This window comes from Caretta caretta, chromosome 9 (genome assembly GCF_965140235.1).
Source record: "Caretta caretta isolate rCarCar2 chromosome 9, rCarCar1.hap1, whole genome shotgun sequence".
Taxonomy (NCBI): domain Eukaryota; kingdom Metazoa; phylum Chordata; order Testudines; family Cheloniidae; genus Caretta; species Caretta caretta.
Genome location: NC_134214.1, coordinates 33,174,638 through 33,197,543, shown reverse-complemented (window position 1 = coordinate 33,197,543; position 22,906 = coordinate 33,174,638). Strand labels below are relative to the sequence as shown.

Here is a 22,906-nt window from a genome sequence, read left to right as displayed (position 1 = left end):
GTAATCTACTTCTAAAATACCATGGGCCTATATGTCAAAAAGATACTAAATTTGTTCGCACAGTGTTGTACGCAAAATACTTTCTATGACCAAATAATAGAATTGGTGCACACTATACTGGTTGAATCTCTAACTCCTCAGTTCATATGTACAAATACAATCTATGTATGCAGATTGTGGCTCACATCCTGACATCATTTGCACAGGGTCAGACCTTTCTGGTTGTGCAGCTCCCCACTGAAGTTAACAGGGTTCAGTGCAGACTCAAGGGTCCATCCATGCAGATATGATTGCAGGACTGGAGCCTCTTTTATCTCTGCCTGTAAATGATTATGCATGCAAATTACTCATGAGAATTCAAAAGCTTAGTTGAAGCCCCATTGAAAAGATAGTCCTGTGTTGGCTTCTTGTTCATTTGAAATGTATTTTAAAAACAAAAAAGGACTAAAGATCATGAGATCTTGAGTTTACGTATTGAAATCAGCAACTTCAGGTACTTAAGGCAGAGCACTGGCATCTGTTGAAAGAAGACTTTGAAGTTGGTTGAGCTAAAATTGCTCTAAAAAATAAACTATCAGTTTTTTTAAAAAAACATGCTTTTGTCCAACTCTCAATTATGTTAGCTGTAGGCATATAGGAATATTAAGACTCTCAGGGGAATCAAATTGTCAAGAAGTTATAAACACTTCTGCCATCAAATTGGGGCATGTGAATATTTATGCATATAACTTGAAATTGACTGGGATTATCAAAGCAAATTGAGGATGTTAGGCACCTCAATTCCATTAAAATTCAATGAGAATTTGGTACCTAACTCCCTTAGGTTTCTCTGAAAATCCCAGCCTACATACACAAATTGCACAGTTAAATGAAAGCTGCACAATTTCCCTTCTCAAATGTGATGGAAAGAAAAGCCTTTGCCTGTGCAAATAACTGTGTCAGCAAAATACTGGGTGTAATTGTGCTGGTGGCTTTTGAAAACTTGGCTCATTTATACCTGATCAAAAGATGAGCTGATATATATATATTTTTAGATGATGGTTGTCCTGCATGAGGCTTGAATTGGTGGAAGGATATAAGAAGTTAAGAAACCCCATTTCTCATTGTTGCAGGTTGAAAAAATAAGAGAAGGCAGAGAAAGTTTGGGAGCATGCTCTTGGTTTTAAGGGACACAACATTTTTTTTTCACCTAATTCAACCTTTGCTCCAGCATTTGTTACCATATGTTTCTGACAGCAGACGCTCAGTTTGTGGTAAAATAGCTAATTACTAAGGGGAAGGAAGCAGCCCTTTGGTTTGAGTGAGTCCTTCCTTGTTTGGAGGAAGTGCCTTGCTTCAGTGAACAGAGAACTTCTACACTGGAATCTCTCTGGGTGATCAAAGGATGAAACTGATGTGCTCCACAGGGAGTTTGTTCATTGTTTCTTGGCTGCAACATTGAACTTTTAAGATTGGTCTTGTGAAGCAAGTGAAAATTGAGGGATGTCAGGAAGGACATCCCATAAAAAACATGTTTATTATATATATATATATATATATATATATATATATATATATATATATATATATATATATATATATATATATATATGTATGTATTTTAAATACATAGCCACAAGACAGTATTCTGTAAAAAGAGCACAGGACCATGAGATACAAATAAATTGAGCTAGTCAGATGGACATTAAGCAGTGGTTGCCATGCAGATGGCTCTGATAATATTCCACATGCTGGAAGGGAATTGATACAACAGACCACAGATCTGAATGTTGGTCAAATAACATTCATAGCCCAAGCAGTCCAAAAACTGAAGCTACTAGCCTCTGGAGGATGAAGATGATGACCTTATTTATGTTTTTGAAAAATGTGTATATAAAATAAATAATTTCCTGCTAGCAGCCTTCACTAACAAATTACATTTGTTGAGATTTTGAAACAAAAAGCATCTGTCCAATAGGATCTTGTTCATCACATTATACAGAATAACTACATACTGTCCAGTCAGCCCAATGCAGTAGCCAAAGCAAAACATTCATTCAGAAGAACAGAATAAACAACCCTCCATTCTGATGCAAAGCTCCATTCTCCCCAGGCCTTACAATCCAGAGTGCCTGGGAAAACAGGTTTCTCAGAAAGATCTCTGCATTGAAGGTCAGTAAATGTGGATTATTTCAGACTAAAGAGCATTATACCTTGTACAGGAAGAAGATAACCATTACTTTATCCTGGAGCTGAAAGAACATAGCCAAACTAAATTATATGAGGTTTCAGGGTAGCCGCTGTGTTAGTCTGTATCTGCAAAAAGAACAGGAGTACCAATGTGATATATGCCATCATGTGCCAGCAATGCCCCTCTGCCATCTACATTGGCCAAACCAGACAGTCTCTACGCAAAAGAATAAATGGACACAAATCTGATATCAGGAATCATAACATTCAAAAACTGGTAGGAGAACACTTCAACCTCTCTGGCCACTCAGTAAAAGATTTAAGGGTTGCAATTTTGCAACAGAAAAGCTTCAAAAACAGACTCCAACAAGAAACTGCTGAGCTTGAATTAATATGCAAACTAGATACCATTAACTTGGGTTTGAATAGAGACTAGGAGTGCCTGGGTTGTTACACATATTGAATCTATTTCCCTAAGTTAAGTATCCTCACACCTTCTTGTCAACTGTCTAAATGGACCATCTTGATTATCGCTACAAAAGTTCTTTTCTCCTGCTGATAATAGCGCATCTTAATTAATTAGCCTCTTACAGTTTGTATGGCAACTTCCACCTTCTCTGTATGTAAATATATATATCTTCTTACTATATGTTCCATTCTATGCATCCGATGAAGTGGGCTGTAGCCCACGAAAGCTTATGCTCTAATAAATTTGCTAGTTTCTAAGGTGCCACAAGTCCTCCTGTTCTTTTAAAATTATATGACTTTCTATCCTTTCTTCATTGAGGCAGACACTTGTCTGCCTTTCATAGCGCTAGTAGTAGCAATGCACTCTTTTCTGAGGCAGTAAGTAATCTGATGAGACCAAGAATAGGGAATAGAATTACAGCTAAGAAAAATAGCCTAATTACATTTTTATGGATGTTATTCTGGATATGCTTAAAACTAAGATAACCAGTGTGTTCCGACTAGGAAAGGAAGATGGGCTTGGGGCCTGTGTGAAGATGAGAGCTACATTTAGCTAGGACATGAGCATTTTAGGGACCAATCTGGCGCCTCCTTTGTGGAAAGGATTCTGGATGCAGCAGTATTTGCATGTTGTGCTGCTCCCTGCTGCCAGCACAAAGGGAGGCTTGGACGGAGAGAAGAGGTAGCTAAACTGGCCAACCCTTTATGCATGGAAGGGGCACAACATGGAGAGGGCCTAATGCAACCTGAGGGTGCATTAGTGACCATACCAGAGGGGTGGGGATTCCTTTGCTCCCCAACCTTGTGGAACACACTTGCAACACCCTGTTTAATGTTCTGAACACAATAGGATGGTGTGTATACTTAGTTCAAAGGATTTGGGCTAACATAAATATATTCAAGGAGTACACTAATAAGTAGGAGAAAAGAAGAGTACAAGAAGCTAATATGAGATCGACCTGCATCTGACTATCCACAGAGCAATCTGATTATCAGGGATTATTCCGAAATCTCAGCCAGTCAGAGCACAATGGCTGTCATGCTGCTACTGACTCGCTGCTGCATGGTAGTTGTCACTGCCCATACAGTATGGAAATCCCTGCACTCAGGGTTCTAGGGCACTAGCAAATCTATCACCCTTATGCCAACAACAAATATGGCCACCAAAGTTTAGCATTTCATCCATTGACCAAAATGTTTCTGCTTTTCTTCCATTTAAAGAATAATTACTTTAGTCTCACTATCTCTAAAATATAGTGGACTATTTGACAGTTCAGTATAATAACTTGAGGGTGATTTCAGTTAACACCAGTAATAATCATATTCTAGGCTAATAAACAGCACAGCCTTCAGCCACAGCCTTGATTTAGCCCAGGATATAGTTATAATCCCCTAAATAGGAAGCATCCTCAAGTTATCATCTAGATCAGTGGTTTTCAACCATTTTTCATTTGCGGACTCCTAAAAAATGTTGAACGGCGTTGTGGATTGCTTTGGAAATCTTAGACATAGTCTGCCGATCCCCAGCAGTCCACAGGTTGAAAATCACTGTTCTGTGGTAACAACAATTTTTCGTGGACCTCCAGAGGTCTGCGGATCACAGGTTGAAAACCACTGATCTAGATAATTGGAATGCTGTCAAACATTCTGTTGGATTGAGAGGCTCCATTTCAAGTGTAACAAACAGATTCATTGGAAGTAACTACACCAAAGATGAGAGGTTAGTTTTATTGCACTCTTACATAAACAAGGATACATAACTTCATTCAATCTGGCAGGCATAGTTTATTCAGATCATTCTTGAAATTGTATACTCCATTATTTCACTAGTTGTAACACAAAAGAATAGTGTGCTTCCTTTGTGTGAATCCAGCTCCACCTTGTGGGCAACACACAGAGAGGGAAACTACTAGAGTCATCAGAATCAGTTTAGCATGTGAACCTTTATGGGAAGAATTTTGAAAACTTTACAATTAAAGTAATTCTAGAGTTTCAGCAAAGACATATTTTAATCTCTTGGTACCAGAAATATTGCTTGCATTGGAAAATATATTTTTAAAACGTTTTTACACTTTAGACTTTTGAGCAGGCCCACTGAGGTGGCACTCGTACTTTCTGCTGCTATCTAGGACACACTGACAAGACTTTGCCTTTTGGTGAGACGGTAAGGGTATGTCTACACTGCAATAAAACACCCGCAGCTGGCGTGTGTCAGCTGACTCAGGCTGGGGCTGTGGGGCTATAAACTTGCAGTGTAGACATTCAGGCTTGCAAGGCGGGAGAGTCCCAGAGCTCAGGCTCCAGCCCAAAGCTTAACATCTGCACTCCAATTTTATAGCCCTGCAGCCTGGGCCTAAGTCAGCTGCCCCAAGCCAGCTGCAGGTGTTTTATTGTGGTAGACATATCCTTACTCTGTATGAGAAAGTGTCAGTGTACCCCTCTTTTATTAAGGTTGCCTCGGGGACACTGATGATGGGATTTAGTGATTCTTCCCACCTGAATGGGAAAATTTTACATTGAAACTTCACAACAAGAAGTGAAGGGTGAATTGGAAGTGATGAACCACCAAACGAAGAAAGTGGAATCCCCACAATTTAACAGGGAGTGAGAAGCTGTTTACACTCCTAGACCTGAGAGATCTGACTGTGTTAACATAATACTTTTATATTTAAGTTCTCCTATTATGGCACTCCTGTCTGAATTAAAATGTAGGAAAAAACATTCCAGAAAAGACATGACTGAGAAATATGATTAAGAGCCTATAAATGAGGCTATAAAAGGGAAGTAGTATCCTATGTTTACAGTGGCACGCACAACAAGCAAGAATCTAAAACAGGAAATGTAAGTGGAATTGTAGAAATAATATATAACTGTGTTGACTATAGTCCATTAGGCAATAAACAACAAAGGGAGATGGCTGAATCGCCACCTTTGTTTCTTTTAATGAGCCAAGGTGAGCAAGAGTTGAGATATAAAATGCTGTAGTTCATATGAGGCATTCTTAAAAAAAAATTGAATAAGCATTTACAAAATTGTGCATACCCTCCTAAAAAAGGGGGTGAACATAAAGTGTAAAGATAAATACCATAAGTACGCTTTTACAGTCTGGAGCTGATAAGTAACAGGAGATACCAGCACCTCTTTCAAAGTTTTGCTTTTAATAAGGAAAGGTAGAAATGTAGTAAGAAAATGAAAAAAGAATAGTTCTGACCATTTTGTCAAGAATGTTGTCATTTCTTGTTTTGCATAGTGGTAGACAACTGTAAGTTCTCTGTTTTATTCACTGATTCCCACCCTGCTTCTACTCCAGGCTTCAGACATGGGTTACAAGATCTTCAGTGAAACACAACAAAGAGTATTTGAACATCTGGCACTTACCTGGCAGTGGTTTCCGAAAGTTTAACAGAAGGAGAGATGAACTAATTCATTAAATCATGTTTTGGTATGCATTTTTATCTGCCATTGGCCGGCCTGGCAGACACCCTTTGATCTGCTTGCATGAGAACATAATGGCCACACTAGGTGAGACCAATGATCCATCTATCCCAGTGTCCTGTCTTCTAACAGTAGCTAATACCAGATGCTTCAGAGGGAATGAACAGAACAGGGCAATTATCTAGTGATTTTGTCATCCACTCCCAGCTTCTGGCAATTAAAGGCTTAGAACATCCTGATCATCTTGGCTAATAGCCATTGATGGACTTGTCCTCCATGAACTTATCTAATTCTTTTTTGAATCCAGTTATACTTTTGGCCTTCACAACATCTCCAGGCAATGAGTTCCACAGGTTGACAGTGTGTTGTGTAAAGTAATACTTCCTTTTGTTTGTTTTAATCTTGCTGCCTATTAATTTCATTGGGTGATCCCTGGTTCTTGTGTTATGCGAAGGGCTAAATAACTCTTCCTTATTCGCTTCCTCTACACCATTCATGATTTTATGGACCTTTATTATATCCCCCCTTAGACACGTTTTCCAAGCTGAAAAGTCGTGTTGGCCCTTCCCCAACAAATATGTATTTATGTATCTGGTAATTCTGTTCTTTACTGTAGTTTCAACCAACTTGCCTGATGTTGAAATTAAATTTACTGGCCTGTAATCCCAGGATCGCCTCTGAAGCCTTTTTTAAAAATTGGTGTCACATTAGCTATTCTCCAGTCATCTGGTATGGAAGCTGATTTAAGTGGTAGATTACATTCCACAGTTAGTACTTTTGCATTTTCATATTTGAGTTCCTTCAGAACTCATGGGTGAATACCATCTGGTCCTGGTGATTTATTACTGTTTATCAATTTATTCCAAAATCTCCTCTACTGGCATCTCAATCTGGGACACTTCCTCAGGTTTGTCACCAAAAAGGAATGGTTCAAATGTGGGACTCTCCCTTACATCCTCTGTAGTGCAGACCAATGAAAAGAATACATTTAGCTTCTCTACAGTAGTCTGGTCTTCTTCAAGTGTTCCTTTAACGCCTCAATTGCCCAGTGACCTCACTGGTTTTTTGGGCAAGCTTCCTGCTTCTGATGTGCTTAAAAATTTTTGCTGTGGTTTTTGTTTGTCTTTTACTAATTGCGCTTCAAATTCTTTTTCTGGTCTGCCTAATTATACTTCTATACTTGACTTGCCAGAGTTTATGGGCCTTTTTATTTTCCTCAGTAGAATTTGACTTACAGTTTTTAAAAAATGCCTTTTTGCCTCTAACCACTTTTTTCACTCTGTTGCTTCGCTATGGTGGCTTTTTTTTTTTGCTCTCTTACTACATTTTTTTAATTTGGCGTATACATTTAATTTGAGCCTCTATTACAGTGTTTTTAAGTTTCTATGCAGCTTGCAGGCATTTTGCTCTTGTGACTAACTTTTAATTTTTGTTTTTTAACTAGCTTTCTCATATTTGTGTTATTCCGCTTTCTGAAATTAAATGCTACTATGGTGGGCTTCTTTGATATTTTCCCTCCTACAAGAATATTAAATTTAATATCATTATGGTCACTATTACTGAGCAGTTTAGATATATTCTCCTCTTGGACCAGATCCTGTGCTCCACTTAAGACTAAATCAAGAATTGCCTCTCATCTTGTAGGTTCCAGGACTAGCTGCTCCAAGAAGCAATCATTAATGGTGTCTAGAAACTTTATCTGAGCATCCCATCCTGAGATGATATGTACACAGTCAAAATGGGGATAGTTGAAATCCCTATTATTGTTGAGTTTTCTATTATCGCCTCTCTAATCTCCCTGAGCATTTCACAGTCACCATCCTGGTCAGGTAGTTGGTAGTATATTCCTAACCAGGATGGTGACTGTGAAATGCTCATGTGAAATACTATTATTATTCCATCATAGAATTTCTCTCCATAGAGATTCTGTGGTATAGTTTGATTTATTTATGATCTTTACTATATTTGACTCTATGCTTTCTTTCGCATATAGTGCCACTCCCTCACCAGCACAACCTACTCTGTCATTCCTATATATTTTGTATCCTGGTATTACCATGTTCCATGGATTATCATCATTCCACCAAGTTTCTGTGATACCTATTATATCAATATCCACATTTTAATATCTGGCACTCAAGTTCACCCATTTTAGTATTTAGACTTCTAGCATTTGTATACAAGTACTTATAAAATGTGTCACTTTTTAGTTGTATGCCTTCATGTGATGTAATTGAATGGGACTCTTTTTCTTTTGACCATTTCTCTTCAGTTTCTACTTGTACTTTATCAACTTGTATCCTCTCTTCTTTATTAGGATATAGAGAATACCTGTTAATAGAGCTTTCCCCAAGGGATGTCTCTATCCAAACCATGTGCTCCCCTGCACCTGTCTGCTTTCCCTCAGCCCATACATCAATGTTCAAAATGATGACGGGTCACCAGTAGCTTTTTCACTTTACAACCAGTCCACATCTTCAAACACACACACTCATAAGGTGCCTGTGGTGTTGTATGTTATTATATAATTATCTATGCCTCCTTGAAGTATGATTAGTCAGATTTGTACTTACATTTCACAATTTTCAGTCTTTTTATTTATCTTTAATATTGAGGTTATTTATAGCGATGGTCACCGTTTCCATGGTTGAAGGATCAGCCTGGACTAATCTTCATTTGCTGCCAGAATTGGCAACCCAGTAATTTTTGTCTTATTGAACTTTGTGCTTAAGGTCCTTGATGTGTGAGAAATTTTTATGAAACTGTGTCAACAGCTTTACTCCTCTGTAGAGGATAGGGTAGTAACTTCCCACATGCAGTGGCACCTGCCACCATACACACATTACACTCAGTGTGTACCACTGGCAGTTGAGAAGGAGCAGCACTGGCTGCCACACTGCCCACTCAGATTTGGATCACTTGACCTCTGGCATGTTGGGAGGGCTGTGGGGCCAAAACTGAGTGAATGGCATTGTGACCTCGTACATTGTGGCCACAGTACATTCAGGTTTGGCTGGAATAATAGAAACGGGATTGTATTTAAGAGTACAAAGTGCAATGTCTTGCACTGAGGAACTAATAAAAATTTCTGTTATAAACTGGAGTTTATATGTTGGAAATGAGAGAGGAGGGAGAGCTGGGTGTATTCGTCAATCACAGGATGACTATGAGCCAACAATGTAATGCAGCTGTAAGAAAGTCAAATGCAATCTTAGTTGTATCAGGCAGGATATTTCTAGTAGAGATAGGGAAGTACTAATGCCATTTTAGAAGGCATTGATCAGACCTCATTTGGAATACTGTGCACAGTTCCAGTCGCTCATGTTCAAGAAAAATTAACTCAAACTGGAACAGGTGCCGAAAAGGGCTACCAGGATGATCAGAGAATGAAGAGCCTATTTTTTGAGAGGACACTAGAGAGCTTGACTGAGAACGGATATTGCTCTATAAATACATCAAGTGGATAAACACCAGGGATGGAGAAGAGCTATTTAGTCTAAAGGACAGTCTTGGCCCAACAAATGGGTATAAACTGGCCATGTATAAATTTAGGCTGGAAACTAGAAGAAAGTTTTTAATGAGCAGAAGAATGAGATTCTGGAATAGGCTCCCAATAGGAATAGTGGGGGTGAACAACCTAACTCCAATAGAACCTCAGAGTTACAAACACCAGAGTTACGAACTGACTGGTCCACCACACACCTAATTTGGAACCGGAAGTACACCAGGCAACAGCAGAGAGGGGTGAGGGGTGGGAGGCAAATACAGTACAGTGCTATTTGAAATATAAACTACTAAAAAAGTAAAGGGAAAGTTTAAAAAATTTGACAAAGTAAAGAAACTGTTTTCTTTGTTTGTTTCATTTAAATTCAGATGGTTGAAAACAGCATTTTTCTTCTGCATAGGAAAGTTTCAAAGCTGTATTAAGTCAATGTTCATTGTAAACTTTTGAAAGAACAACCGTAACATTTTGTTCAGAGCTATGATCATTTCAGAGTTATGAATAGCCTCCATTCCTGATGTGTTCAAGTTCTATTTTTAAAATACAGTAGAACCTCAGAATTATGATCAGTTATGATAGGGATTGTCTGAGGAGGTTGCCTGTGATAGCAGGGAACTGGACTTAATGACTTAGGAGGTTCCTTCCAGTTCTATGTTCCTGTTACATTCTCAAGGACATGGGCCCATAAAAAATTTGAACTAATCCCTTTGGGTCAGACTTTTGACCAATGTAGCCAAGAAACCTGCCATGACTATGGAGTTTATATATGATTTGGGCCACACTCTATAATCAAAATTACAAGTTCTGTCTATAGCCCTATAATGAAGGAGAGCAGACGCTCAAACAGTAATACTTCAAATTGGCTTCCAACATGAGGAGTTCCTATAGAGAGTGTGTAACTTTGTAACCCATCAAGAGTTCTTGATTATTTGCTTTCACAACCTTAGTGTGGATCCCTTGGAAACTATAGGCCTGATTGATTACTCCCTTGCACCTTGTATTCTCATTTACACCTTTTACAAAGTGGGTGTAGAATGCTACCACCAGTGTAAAGTGAGTGAAGAATTCTGTTAGGGTAGCATTTAACACTCACTTTGCACAGCTGTAGATGACTGTGCAGGGTGCAAGGCAGTGGAGATCAATACTTGTGTACAGGCAAATAGATGCACTAACTTCCATAGTTCCTGGGGGGGGGTGGGGGGACACGCGGAGTTGTGATCAACCCCCTGGTCTGCCGCAGGCCCTGCCCCCACTTCTTCCTCCAAGATCCCACCCCCGCCCTGTTCCATCTCCTCCCCCTCGCTTCTTCCTGCCCCTGCTCCTCTCCCCCCCCCCCCCCCCCCAGTGCCTCCTGAACACTGCTGATCCACGAGAGGTGCTGGGAGGGAGGTGGAGGAGCTGATTGGCAGGGCCTGTAGGTGTGTGTGTGTGGGGGGGGGGGGGGCTGGGGAGAAGGGAAGGAACTTACCCGCAGGGCTGCCAGTGGGTGCTGAGCACACACTGTTTTTTTTCCCGTGAGTGCTTCAGCCCCAGAGCACCCACGGAGTCAGCGACTATGCAAGCAAACTATTTTGGGATTGTACTAGCCAAGACAAAGGGAAGCAAAAAGTATTATATGTGAAAAACAGTTTGCTCCATATTGGAGTTTTTTCATGTAGTTTTTCAGTGAGAAATATACCTGATGGTGAACATAAAGATTAATGCCCAAATAACAAATCATAACTTCTGCTTTCTCCAAAGAAGCTATGCAAAGAGGTATTGTACCAAGCAGAGTGCAACAGCCATGATTCAGAGACTACAAATTATCTGCGTGCATGCAGGTACAAGTCTAAATCATGAGTATTTTCCCCTAAAGATGGTATGCTGAAGTAACTGGCTGAAGAATCAGCCAATCTTTCTATTACGAACATTTCAGTTCACTTATTATGGACTTTGTATATAAATTAATTTTAGTGTAGAAATAGCTATCTGCTGTACTTAGTTTAGCAACAGTGTGTCAGATGATCTGTCCTTTCAAACTAACACTAACTATGTTATTACAAAGAATGTTTAAAAAAAAAAATACTGGCAAGCTTCTCTTACCTCGGTTGCTGAGAGGTAGAGTTGACAGTATTTTTTTTCTTACACAGGAAATAACTCAGTTGCTTCTTTTGTGAGATCTGTTTTTGACATCTGATGCTTGTGTTTCTAATACCATATCACATGAGCAAGTCTGATGTAATGTCAGACATTGTCTATGAAAAAATAATTGTTAGTATAGTAACTCTGGGATAATGGCTGCTTGCCTAAAGGAACATATTTTTATCAGTACTCTTTATGTAGAAGATAGTCTCATGTACTAGAAACTAATTACATCCGGATTTTCGGATAGTGGGCCAAAAGAGATAGTGGTCTTAAACTAATACAAATTTCAGGTCAGTATTCTAATTAAAGTGAATTAATGTTTAATATCTCTTATTATAACCTATGCAAATATAATGAAAAAACTACATAATGCAACATCATTTAAAATGTATATGCATGACAATGCGATCTAGATTCTCAGCTTGTGCAAGTGGGCATCTCTCCGTTGACTTCCATTTTTCACCAGCTGAGGATTTGGGCCAGCAACAATCAATTTGACTTTCTTAGGGCACTGTTGCTCAATAACCTGCTTATATGCATATGTAGTATTTTATCTCACAGTATATACTACTGAATTCATTTCTGTAACTCTGATACATTACATATATGATTTGCTATGTGAACCATAACTTTGAATTTCTTGTGTTCTGTACACAACTTTTGTGCATCAATAGCTAAAACTTCCCTATTACAAACAGGAGCCCTGAGCCAGATTGTAAAAATAAGTGATTTTATTCTCAAGCTCCACTTATGATACCTAAATAAAATGTCTCTCTCAATATATTGTGCATATCGTCATAATATGGATTGTCTTTCTTATCTGCTTTGATTAGCAGTGAAGTAATTAAAGTTGCCTTTTTTAAATTATCATTATAGTTCAGAGCTAATGCTGCAGTGAGAGGAATGGAGTAATTCCCACCTCTTTCAGAACTTTTGTTTTAGGCTGGCCATAGATTCCAGAAGACTCACTCTGTTGATATATATTTGATTCACATTTTGGAGATAATCTTTGTGACCATAGGGCTAGTGGTTTAAATTTTTTAAACAGAAAGCTTACATTTAGCACAGAAAACTGTACTGGCTCACCCACCACATAGTGGTATAATTTTACCCTGATTACAAACCATAAAAGTGTCCATATTCAGTCATTCTCCTTCGGATCCATTGTGGTTTAAACTGATGAAGAAACTTTATACAATATACTTTATACTATGCCTTGCTAGTCTGAACACTTTATAATCCTCAATAAAATAAAATGGAGGCATCTTAATATCACTCAGCAAACATTAAACAGTAGAGTATTGCAATGAGCTCTCATTATTTGGTATAATTAAAAAAAAAGTCAAGCATAGTTATTAGGATACTGTGAACTGCTATTACAAATAAAACCAAAATGACAAAATAAACAAAATACATTTTTATCATTATCCTTGTTTTTATTATTACTGTATTTTTAATTCACAAAATTCAGTAATTCACAATGAAACTTCCAGTCATTATTAATAAAGTTCTATCTAATAAAGCCCAACAACTAATTTAAATGAATTATATAAAATAATTCTTATATAAAAGAACATATATTGATGTTAAAGTCATGATTTATGTGTTTTATCTTTTGGTTTTTAAAACAGTATTTTGTCATTGGAGCATTTTAATTTTTGGAACCTCTAATTTTTCTATAATTTTTTTATTAATGAGATCAATTATTAAATGTGATTATCTGCCAAACACAGTCCTGGAGCTCTAAGTCCTCTGTTATCCATGGAACAGATACAATAGGGGCAGCAGCAGTTCAAGTTTCCTCATACTGCCATATCAATACGTCTCAACCCTGACCTTGGAGGGACCATCTCTAGGGTTGAGTTCAGTTTCTTTGTTCATTCAGGCTAAACTTCATCACTTGCACTACTGGCCATTTGGAAGGCTGGAGGCTTTGATTTTAAATGCTGGATATCAGCCAGATTGCAAATATAAAGCACTGATCTGGTAATTAATGAACAAGAGAGATGCTTGTTCTCCTGTCACTGCTACTGCGGAGCTGCCAGAGCTCCTCCATCCCAAATCTGTTTGTAAAAGTTATTTAAAGATTTGTGTAGACCTTGAATGAAATATTATGACAGAACATACTTTGAATATATAACTTATGATGTATGTAAATGCATTTGAGTTACAAATGAATGTTATTTTCTTTAGCTCCTTGGATAATTTACCCATTTCTACAGAATGAATCAACTTTTGTATGAAAATTGAGTGGGGGGTAGAGGGGACCCTTTAAAATTAATTCTGAAATGCAGGGCCTCACCCTACAAACATTTACTAGTAGGAATTGTAGTTACTTCCCTGACAACTCACCCTATTATCATCAGTATTGTTTGCAGGATCAAACTCAAGTTTTTTACCTGAAAATGCTATTGCATGACTTCACCCTCCCTTTTAACCTGAATTAAAAACAAAACAAACCTGAAAAATATCCCCAGTTACAGAGCTGATTTTTTTTGTAATAGCTTTTAAAAGCAAATTTAACGATTAACTTTTTTTTTTTTTTTTTGTAGATGACAGTCATGTCCCATTCAAAGGATCTCAAGGATGACTTTCATAGTGACACGGTACTCTCCATTTTAAATGAACAGCGCATCCGGGGTATTTTATGTGATGTCACTATAATTGTGGAAGATACCAAATTTAAAGCCCACAGTAATGTACTAGCAGCTTCAAGCCTTTATTTCAAAAATATTTTTTGGAGTCATACGATCTGTATTTCCGGACATGTCCTGGAGTTAGATGATCTTAAGGCTGAAGTGTTTACTGAAATACTTAATTATATCTACAGTTCCACAGTAGTTGTTAAGAGACAGGAGACTGTAACAGACCTTGCAGCTGCAGGGAAAAAACTGGGAATATCATTTCTGGAAGATCTTACAGACATTAATTTTTCAAATTCCCCTTGTCCATTTGCATTTTGTATTACTGAAAAAGGGGTGGTCAAAGAAGAAAAAAATGAAAAAAGACATGAAGATTCAGCTATCACAAACGGGCCAAGAATCACAAATGCATTTTCAATTTTTGAAAATGAAAATAATAACAATTTGTTTTCTCCACTTGACTTGAGAGCGAGTTTTAAAAAGGTATCTGAGACCAGTAAAGTAACCAATGTTGGCCTTGGTAGGGATGATGTTGGAAAAGATGCTGAGCCAGCCAGTACGTTAGCTGAACACTCCTATGCAGTTTCTTCTGGAGGTGATGCTTTTCAAGGAACTCCTTTTTTAGAACATGACAGCAGCCCCCGGAATAAAATGAGTGAAGACAATTATGAAACTCTCCAGACAACATCGCTACTTCAACCAATAAAACAAGCATGTGGTACACCAAAGGTGGCCTTTAAACCCCAGTGTACTGGTCTGGCTATAGCAAAAATATCAGCCCCCAAAGTAACCAATAAAGAGGTTCAACAAGGAGCAGTTACAGATCAAGCGATTATTCCTCTTCCTCATGATAAGGCAGGAGACTTACTTTTTTCCACAGAAGAGGAAAATAAATCTGCTAACATCCCTGGATCCATAGGAACAGTTATTCCACCTGTTTACAGATGTAACTGTTGTACCAGATTATTTGATGACAGAGCTTTACTCAGTACTCATCTTCAGCTTCACACAAATCATCGGGAACCTTTAATATGCAAATACTGCAGCAAACAATTTGCAAATCTTAACAGACTGGAGAATCATGAACAAGTCTGCAGGAGTTCAGGCAGCATATCTGTTCAGAGTGGAAATGAACAAAAATTTTTAGATAACTATACTACTACTGATGAAAGAAATGGAAGCTCACATGGAAGCACAGAGCCTCTGATGTCTGAAAACAATATTACTGATTACTCCAGTGCAAACTGCACCTTGCCAGAAACAGATCATTTGGTTAAAGTTGTTGATGGGCAGATATTATATACATGCATTGTTTGCAAACGTAGCTATGTAACATTGTCCAGCCTTCGAAGACATGCAAATGTGCATTCATGGAGAAGAACTTATCCTTGCCATTACTGCAACAAAGTATTTGCATTAGCTGAATATCGTACCAGACATGAAATCTGGCACACAGGAGAAAGGCGTTATCAGTGCATTTTCTGCCTTGAGACTTTCATGACCTATTATATACTAAAAAATCATCAGAAATCTTTCCATGCAATTGACCATCGACTTGCAGTAAATAAAAAAACAGCTAATGGAGGCTTAAAGTCTAGCATGTATCCTTACAAACTTTATAGGCTTTTACCTATGAAATGCAGAAGGCTACCTTATAAGTCCTACCAGAATTCTTCGTATGAAAATGTACAAGCAAACAACCAAGTTAATGAAGCAACTTCTAGTACCTGCATTATTCAGAATTCTCTCAACTCTGAACTACCTTCGCTGAATTTTCAAAATAATATATTAACAAACAATACCACTATTTCCTTGAATACATCTTCATGCAATGATGCAACATTGTCTATGAATATTCAGAATGTTTCACCTTGGGCAGTAGGAATGTTAAATTCTAACCTACAAAGTGACTTTTTTACTGCAGAAAAATCAGTGCCCACAGCTGCAAATGAACTTAGTTCTGGTTCTCAGGAATGTGATTCCTCCATTCTGCCTTTCAGTAATGTGAGTGAAAATTCAGCCTCTGTTATTAACTATAGCAGCTCAGCACCTTCGGTTATAATGCACAGTAGTAGAGTTTCATCAGTAATAATGCACAGTAATGCAGTCACTTCTGTGGGAAGCAGTAAGACAATATCCTCCAATAATACAGCCAGTCAGTCCATAAAAGATGACTGTAAACATGGGTCAGATAATTATGGCAAAGGTATTACTAAAGCAAAAACTATTAAAGAAAAAAAGAAAACACTTCTGTACAATAGAGGAGAAACACTCGAGGAGTTACAGAATATTACAGGATCTGGAGGTTCATCTAACAAGGCTACAGATACTTTTCAAGAATCAAGTAAAACTGAAACCTACATTGCAAAGCCTGCCTTACCTGGAACATCTACTGATAGTAACGTTGCTCCTCTTTGTCAAATAACAGTAAAAATTGGGAATGAGGCTATCGTAAAAAGACATATTTTAGGATCCAAACTGTTTTATAAAAGAGAAAGAAGGTCTAAATGTGACTCTGAACAGGACAATCAGCCTCAGGAGACTGAAACAGAGAGAAAAGAAAGAAGCCCAGCTAGGCTTTGCAGATCAGAATGTATGGAACTGACTGAAATGTGCGATGATGTAAGTGATCAGGATTCCAGTGACAAACCCTGGAGACCTTATTATAATTACAAACCAAAAAAGAAATCTAAACAGCTAAGAAAAATGAGAAAAGTCAAATGGAGGAAGAATCATGGGAACAAGAACTCCAGTAGTGAAAGTCAAAATACGTGCAATAGAGAGTATGCACTTAGAAACATTCCTGAAGAAAAGGGCATTAATAAAGAAGGAAACACGGAAATGCCTAATCTTCATTGTGAGCTCTGTGAGATAGAGAAATCTTCCACTGAAGAAATCCAAGAACCTATACATTGGCATGTACCTACTTCAAAGCCTTATATTTGTGAATTATGCCAAAAGCAGTTCCAGAGCCCATCCACACTAAAAATGCATATGAGATGTCATACTGGGGAAAAGCCGTATACTTGTAAAACCTGTGGTAAGTGTTTTTCAGTTCCAGGAAACTTACAGAAACATGAACGCATTCACTTGGGTGTCAAGGATTTTGTCTGTCAATATTGTAGTAAGGCATTCACTTTAAATGAAACTCTCAAAATACATGAAAGAATACATACTGGAGAAAAACGCTACCATTGTCAATTCTGCTTACAGAGTTTTTTATATCTTTCTACCAAAAGAAATCATGAGCAAAGACATGTACATGAACACAATGGAAAAGGATATGCTTGTCTTCAGTGCCCCAAAATTTGCAAGACAGCAGCTGCTCTTGGAATGCACCAGAAGAAACATCTATTCAAAAGCCCAAGTCAACAGGATAGAAAAGAGTATTTGTGTAATGAAAGCTCTAAACCTTTGGAAAGTCAAGATTTCATTGACTCAGATGGGAATGAAGTGAATAGTATACAGAGTATGACTCCAAAAATTATACTTTGAGTGACAGTTGTCAAAAACAAGAAAAGAGCACTGACAAATATATTGGAGAAAAATATATAGAAGTGTGGAATGCAAAGGAAACTCCAGATTTGGGCAGGTTCAAAAAATGAAGATGACATTTCTTCATCCAAATAACTTTCATATATTAGTACAGTATATGCAAAAAATACACTGCAACAGAAAAGCTATTTGCAATAGTGTAAACATAGCATGAGGGAGAATAAAAGCCTGATCCAAAATAGTTCTGCAACAGTAAACGGTTGTAATACATACACTGAAGAAAACAGTAGGTCCAATCAAAACTGTTTTAATAGGAGTTACAAGTAACTAGCCACTGAACTGTCTTAAATGTACAATACTGTATTTAATTCTGAATCACTCTGGATGACATAACGGCCAGATATATAGGTTCAGAATACATTCACTATGAAGAGTTTGTGCTACAGAAGATGATGTGATGCAGTTATACTCAGACTTTCATGGTATTGTGTTTATAAATGAAAAACAAAATTTAAAAGACCATGGCCTAATGTATTTTAAAATAATCCAGTAAAGATGGAAAATGTTTATTGAATGTGAGTATGAAGTATAATTCAATTCTGGAAAACTTTTCTCTATCTCAAACCTTGGTTTATACTGTTGTATGAATATTACATTTTACCTTATCTATAGTCAATTTTACAATTACATTGATAAGCAGTGGGTATCTGAGTGTCAGTGAGGATTGGAAACCCTGATTCATGATACCGCTGTGGTATTCAATAAATGTTCATCTTAAATATTAAGTCTTCCAAGCTGCATTAGTCCTGGAAGGTCCAGCTATCAACTGTATGGCAGGCCAACTAATCCAGGGGCAAGTCCAGATTTATTGTTGTAGAAGCCAAATGAAACACACTCCAGCTTCATGATCAAGGAGTTGTGGAACTGTCCAGTGTAAAGACCTTGTGTAAATACATTCCCCACCTTCCAGTGGCTCTGCAACTCTTGAATTTTTTGAACCATCTTGCTTCTTGTTGCAGGATGCTTAGTCCATGAGAGTTCCTCCAGCTGGAATAATTCCACACATGCCATGAGCAGGAGTTGGACTAGCTCTTGGGCTTCAAATGAGTGGGCTAAAACCAACAAATAAAAAATTACCCTTTTGCTTTGCTTTTTTGAGTGGTAGGGTGGGGAATATTTAGTTTCTTTCATTCATACGTCCATCAGGGCTGTGTCATTGCCTCTACACACTTTCATCCATACACACATTTGAGACAGTCCCCTGTGGAACTGGGGCATAGGCCAGTCTACTGTGGAGGAGGAGTGGCCTCCTGCCCTGGCAGTCTTTTTAATTTAGTGGGGATAGGGGCTTGCCCTGGCCCATGCCCATGCCCATAATCAAGTTGCTGTTTCTTAGAGTGTGGTGTATTAACCATTGGGCCACATGCTGGCCCAATTTGCTGTCTGACAATAAATAGAGAGCTAATCATATGCTTTGGGTTGCAGCATCTTTACGGTTCTTCCCTAGATGAACAATGTTCATCCAGGGAAAGGTAACCCCCACCAAACTTTATGCTATGAGCCTGATTTTTATATATATGCTGATCAGTCTTGGTAAAGATGCAGATTCTGTTTGAGTAAGAAAGGAGCCGGTATTCTGAGACTGTTAGAAGGTAGTACAACTCCTCTCTGATTAAGGATTAGTCTCTGAGGCTGCATGCTCACAACCTGGCTCGGTGTTCTTTTCTGGACAGACACCAGTCTTTTGTGGTGAACACAACTGCTGGATCCCACATGCTTCTAATCCCCTAGGTCTGGTTAGAGTTGGGTCAGTGTCCCTAGCTCTGGGTCTCTGAGTTTTTGTCTCCAGGAATGTTTAGTTTGTGGCAAGTTGGGCTGTGAATCTACCCTGCACTCATCAGCGTGAATCTCTTGAAGTCGAGGATGATTGTCTTTCATGGATTGTCGATTTCAAATTATCTGTGGGGCTGCTGATGGCTTGTAAGGCCTATTCTGGAGCTGCAGACTCTGCCACATTGCAGACGTGTTTTCAAGCAGGGCGGGTGAACCTGGGATATTGGTTTGGGCCATAGCACAGTCGTTCTGTCGCTTCCATTTTTCTGTTACATGTAGTTGCATCTGATTCTTGAAGTGCTGAGTTCTCTGCGTCAAGCAGTTTCTCCGTTGTCAGTCCTGGATTATGTGCTCTCACGAGTTGATGTCAATATTGCATTTCCTCATATTAGCCTTGAGGATGTCCCTGTAGCATTTATTCTGCCCTCCTGGCGCATTTGCGTTGGTTGAACTGAGAGTAGAAAACTTGTTTTTGGCAGTCTGGAATCAGGCATCCAGACAACATAGCTTGCCCAGCGAAGTTGATGATAAATAACCATCGCCTTGATGCTCGTAATATTGGCTTGTGACAGGACGCTCATATTAGTGTGTCTGTTATCCCATTTGATTTGGAGAATCTTATGCATACAGCGTTGATACCTCTCCCGTGCCTTACAATGTCTCCTGTACGTTGTCTACGTTTCAGCGCCATATAGTAGGGTGGAGATCACAACAGCTTTATAGACCATGAGTTTGGTTTTGGTTCTGATGTTGCAATCTTGATACACCCTCTCTCTCAGATGACCAAAAGTTCAGCTTGCACATTTGAGACTGTATTGGATTTCTTCATCAATATCAGCTGTCTGTGAAAGGTGGCTTCCAAGATATGGGAAGTGCGCAACATTCTCTAGTGGGTTATCGTGGATCTGTATTGCCGGTGCTGGGAATTGTGCTCCAGGAGCTTGCTAATGGAGGAATGTTGTCTTCTGGATGTTAGTCCCATTTTCTGATATGCTTCAGCAAAGATGAAGATGATTACCTGAGGATCTATTTCTGAGTGAACACATACTACAGTGTCGTTAGCATACTGAAGCTTGGTGACTGAAGTCGGCGATGTTTTCATTCTGGATTGGAAGGAGCTAAGGTTGAACAGCTTGCAATCCATTTGGTAAATTAGCTGCACTCCTACCAGGATCTTATCCGTGATCAAATAAAGCATTGCAGCAAGGAAGATGAAGAAGCGCGTGGGGGTAATGACACAGCCCTGATTGACACCTGTCTTAACCTTATAAGGAGCCATAGTAGACCCATTATGGAGGATAACTGCTTGTATGTCATCATGAAAGAGATGAAGAACAGTGACAAATTTCAGTGGACAACCATACATCAGACAGATTTTCCACAGTGCTTCCCTGTTAATGAAGTCAAAGGCTTCTGTCAGGTCAGTAAAAAGAAAAGGAGTACTTGTGGCACCTTAGAGACTAACCAATTTATTTGAGCATGAGCTTTCGTGAGCCACAGCTCACTTCATCAGATGTTTACCGTGGAAACTGCAGCAGACTTTATATACACACAGAAATCATGAAACAATACCTCCTCCCACCCCACTGTCCTGCTGGTAATAGCTTATCTAAAGTGATCAACAGGTGGGCCATTTCCAGCACAAATCCAGGTTTTCTCACCCTCCACCCCCCCACACAAATTCACTCTCCTGCTGGTGCTAGCCCATCCAAAGTGACAACTCTTTACATAATCAAGTCGGGCTATTTCCTGCATAGATCAAGGTTTTCTCACATCCCCCCCACCCCCATACACACACAAACTCACTCTCCTGCTGGTAATAGCTCATCTAAACTGACCACTCTCCAGGTTTAAATCCAAGTTAAACCAGAACATCTGGGGGGGGGGGGGTAGGAAAAAACAAGAGGAAACAGGCTACCTTGCATAATGACTTAGCCACTCCCAGTCTCTATTTAAGCCTAAATTAATAGTATCCAATTTGCAAATGAATTCCAATTCAGCAGTTTCTCGCTGGAGTCTGGATTTGAAGTTTTTTTGTTTTAAGATAGCGACCTTCATGTCTGTGATTGCGTGACCAGAGAGATTGAAGTGTTCTCCGACTGGTTTATGAATGTTATAATTCTTGACATCTGATTTGTGTCCATTTATTCTTTTACGTAGAGACTGTCCAGTTTGACCAATGTACATGGCAGAGGGGCATTGCTGGCACATGATGGCATATATCACATTGGTGGATGTGCAGGTGAATGAGCCTCTGATAGTGTGGCTGATGTTATTAGGCCCTGTGATGGTGTCCCCTGAATAGATATGTGGGCACAATTGGCAACAGGCTTTGTTGCAAGGATAAGTTCCTGGGTTAGTGGTTCTGTTGTGTGGTATGTGGTTGTTGGTGAGTATTTGCTTCAGGTTGCGGGGCTGTCTGTAGGCAAGGACTGGCCTGTCTCCCAAGACTTGTGAGAGTGTTGGGTCATCCTTTAGGATAGGTTGTAGATCCTTAATAATGCGTTGGAGGGGTTTTAGTTGGGGGCTGAAGGTGACCGCTAGTGGCGTTCTGTTATTTTCTTTGTTAGGCCTGTCCTGTAGTAGGTAACTTCTGGGAACTCTTCTGGCTCTATCAATCTGTTTCTTTACTTCTGCAGGTGGGTATTGTAGTTGTAAGAAAGCTTGACAGAGATCTTGTAGGTGTTTGTCTCTGTCTGAGGGGTTGGAGCAAATGCGGTTGTATCGCAGAGCTTGGCTGTAGACGATGGATCGTGTGGTGTGGTCAGGGTGAAAGCTGGAGGCATGCAGGTAGGAATAGCGGTCAGTAGGTTTCCGGTATAGGGTGGTGTTTATGTGGCCATTGTTTATTAGCACTGTAGTGTCCAGGAAGTGGATCTCTTGTGTGGACTGGACCAGGCTGAGGTTGGTGGTGGGATGGAAATTGTTGAAATCATGGTGGAATTCCTCAAGGGCTTCTTTTCCATGGGTCCAGATGATGAAGATGTCATCAATATAGCGCAAGTAGAGTAGGGGCTTTAGGGGACGAGAGCTGAGGAAGCGTTGTTCTAAATCAGCCATAAAAATGTTGGCATACTGTGGGGCCATGCGGGTACCCATAGCAGTGCCGCTGATCTGAAGGTATACATTGTCCCCAAATGTGAAATAGTTATGGGTAAGGACAAAGTCACAAAGTTCAGCCACCAGGTTAGCCGTGACATTATCGGGGATAGTGTTCTTGACGGCCTGTAGTCCATCT

General features: G+C 39.1%; 1 protein-coding gene across 5 annotated transcripts in view; it reads left to right on the top strand.

Moving 5' to 3' along the window:
• The window catches only part of ZBTB38 (zinc finger and BTB domain containing 38), a 37,643-nt gene that overhangs the window by 9,963 nt on the left and 4,774 nt on the right, over nucleotides 1-22,906 (top strand). For all 5 annotated transcript variants that reach the window (XM_048864359.2, XM_075132209.1, XM_075132211.1 and 2 more), the window contains one exon: nucleotides 14,251-21,088. In XM_048864359.2, the coding sequence (XP_048720316.2) occupies nucleotides 14,251-17,835 (3,585 nt within the window). In that variant the 3' untranslated portion in view covers nucleotides 17,836-21,088. The remainder of the gene's footprint in view (nucleotides 1-14,250; nucleotides 21,089-22,906) is intronic.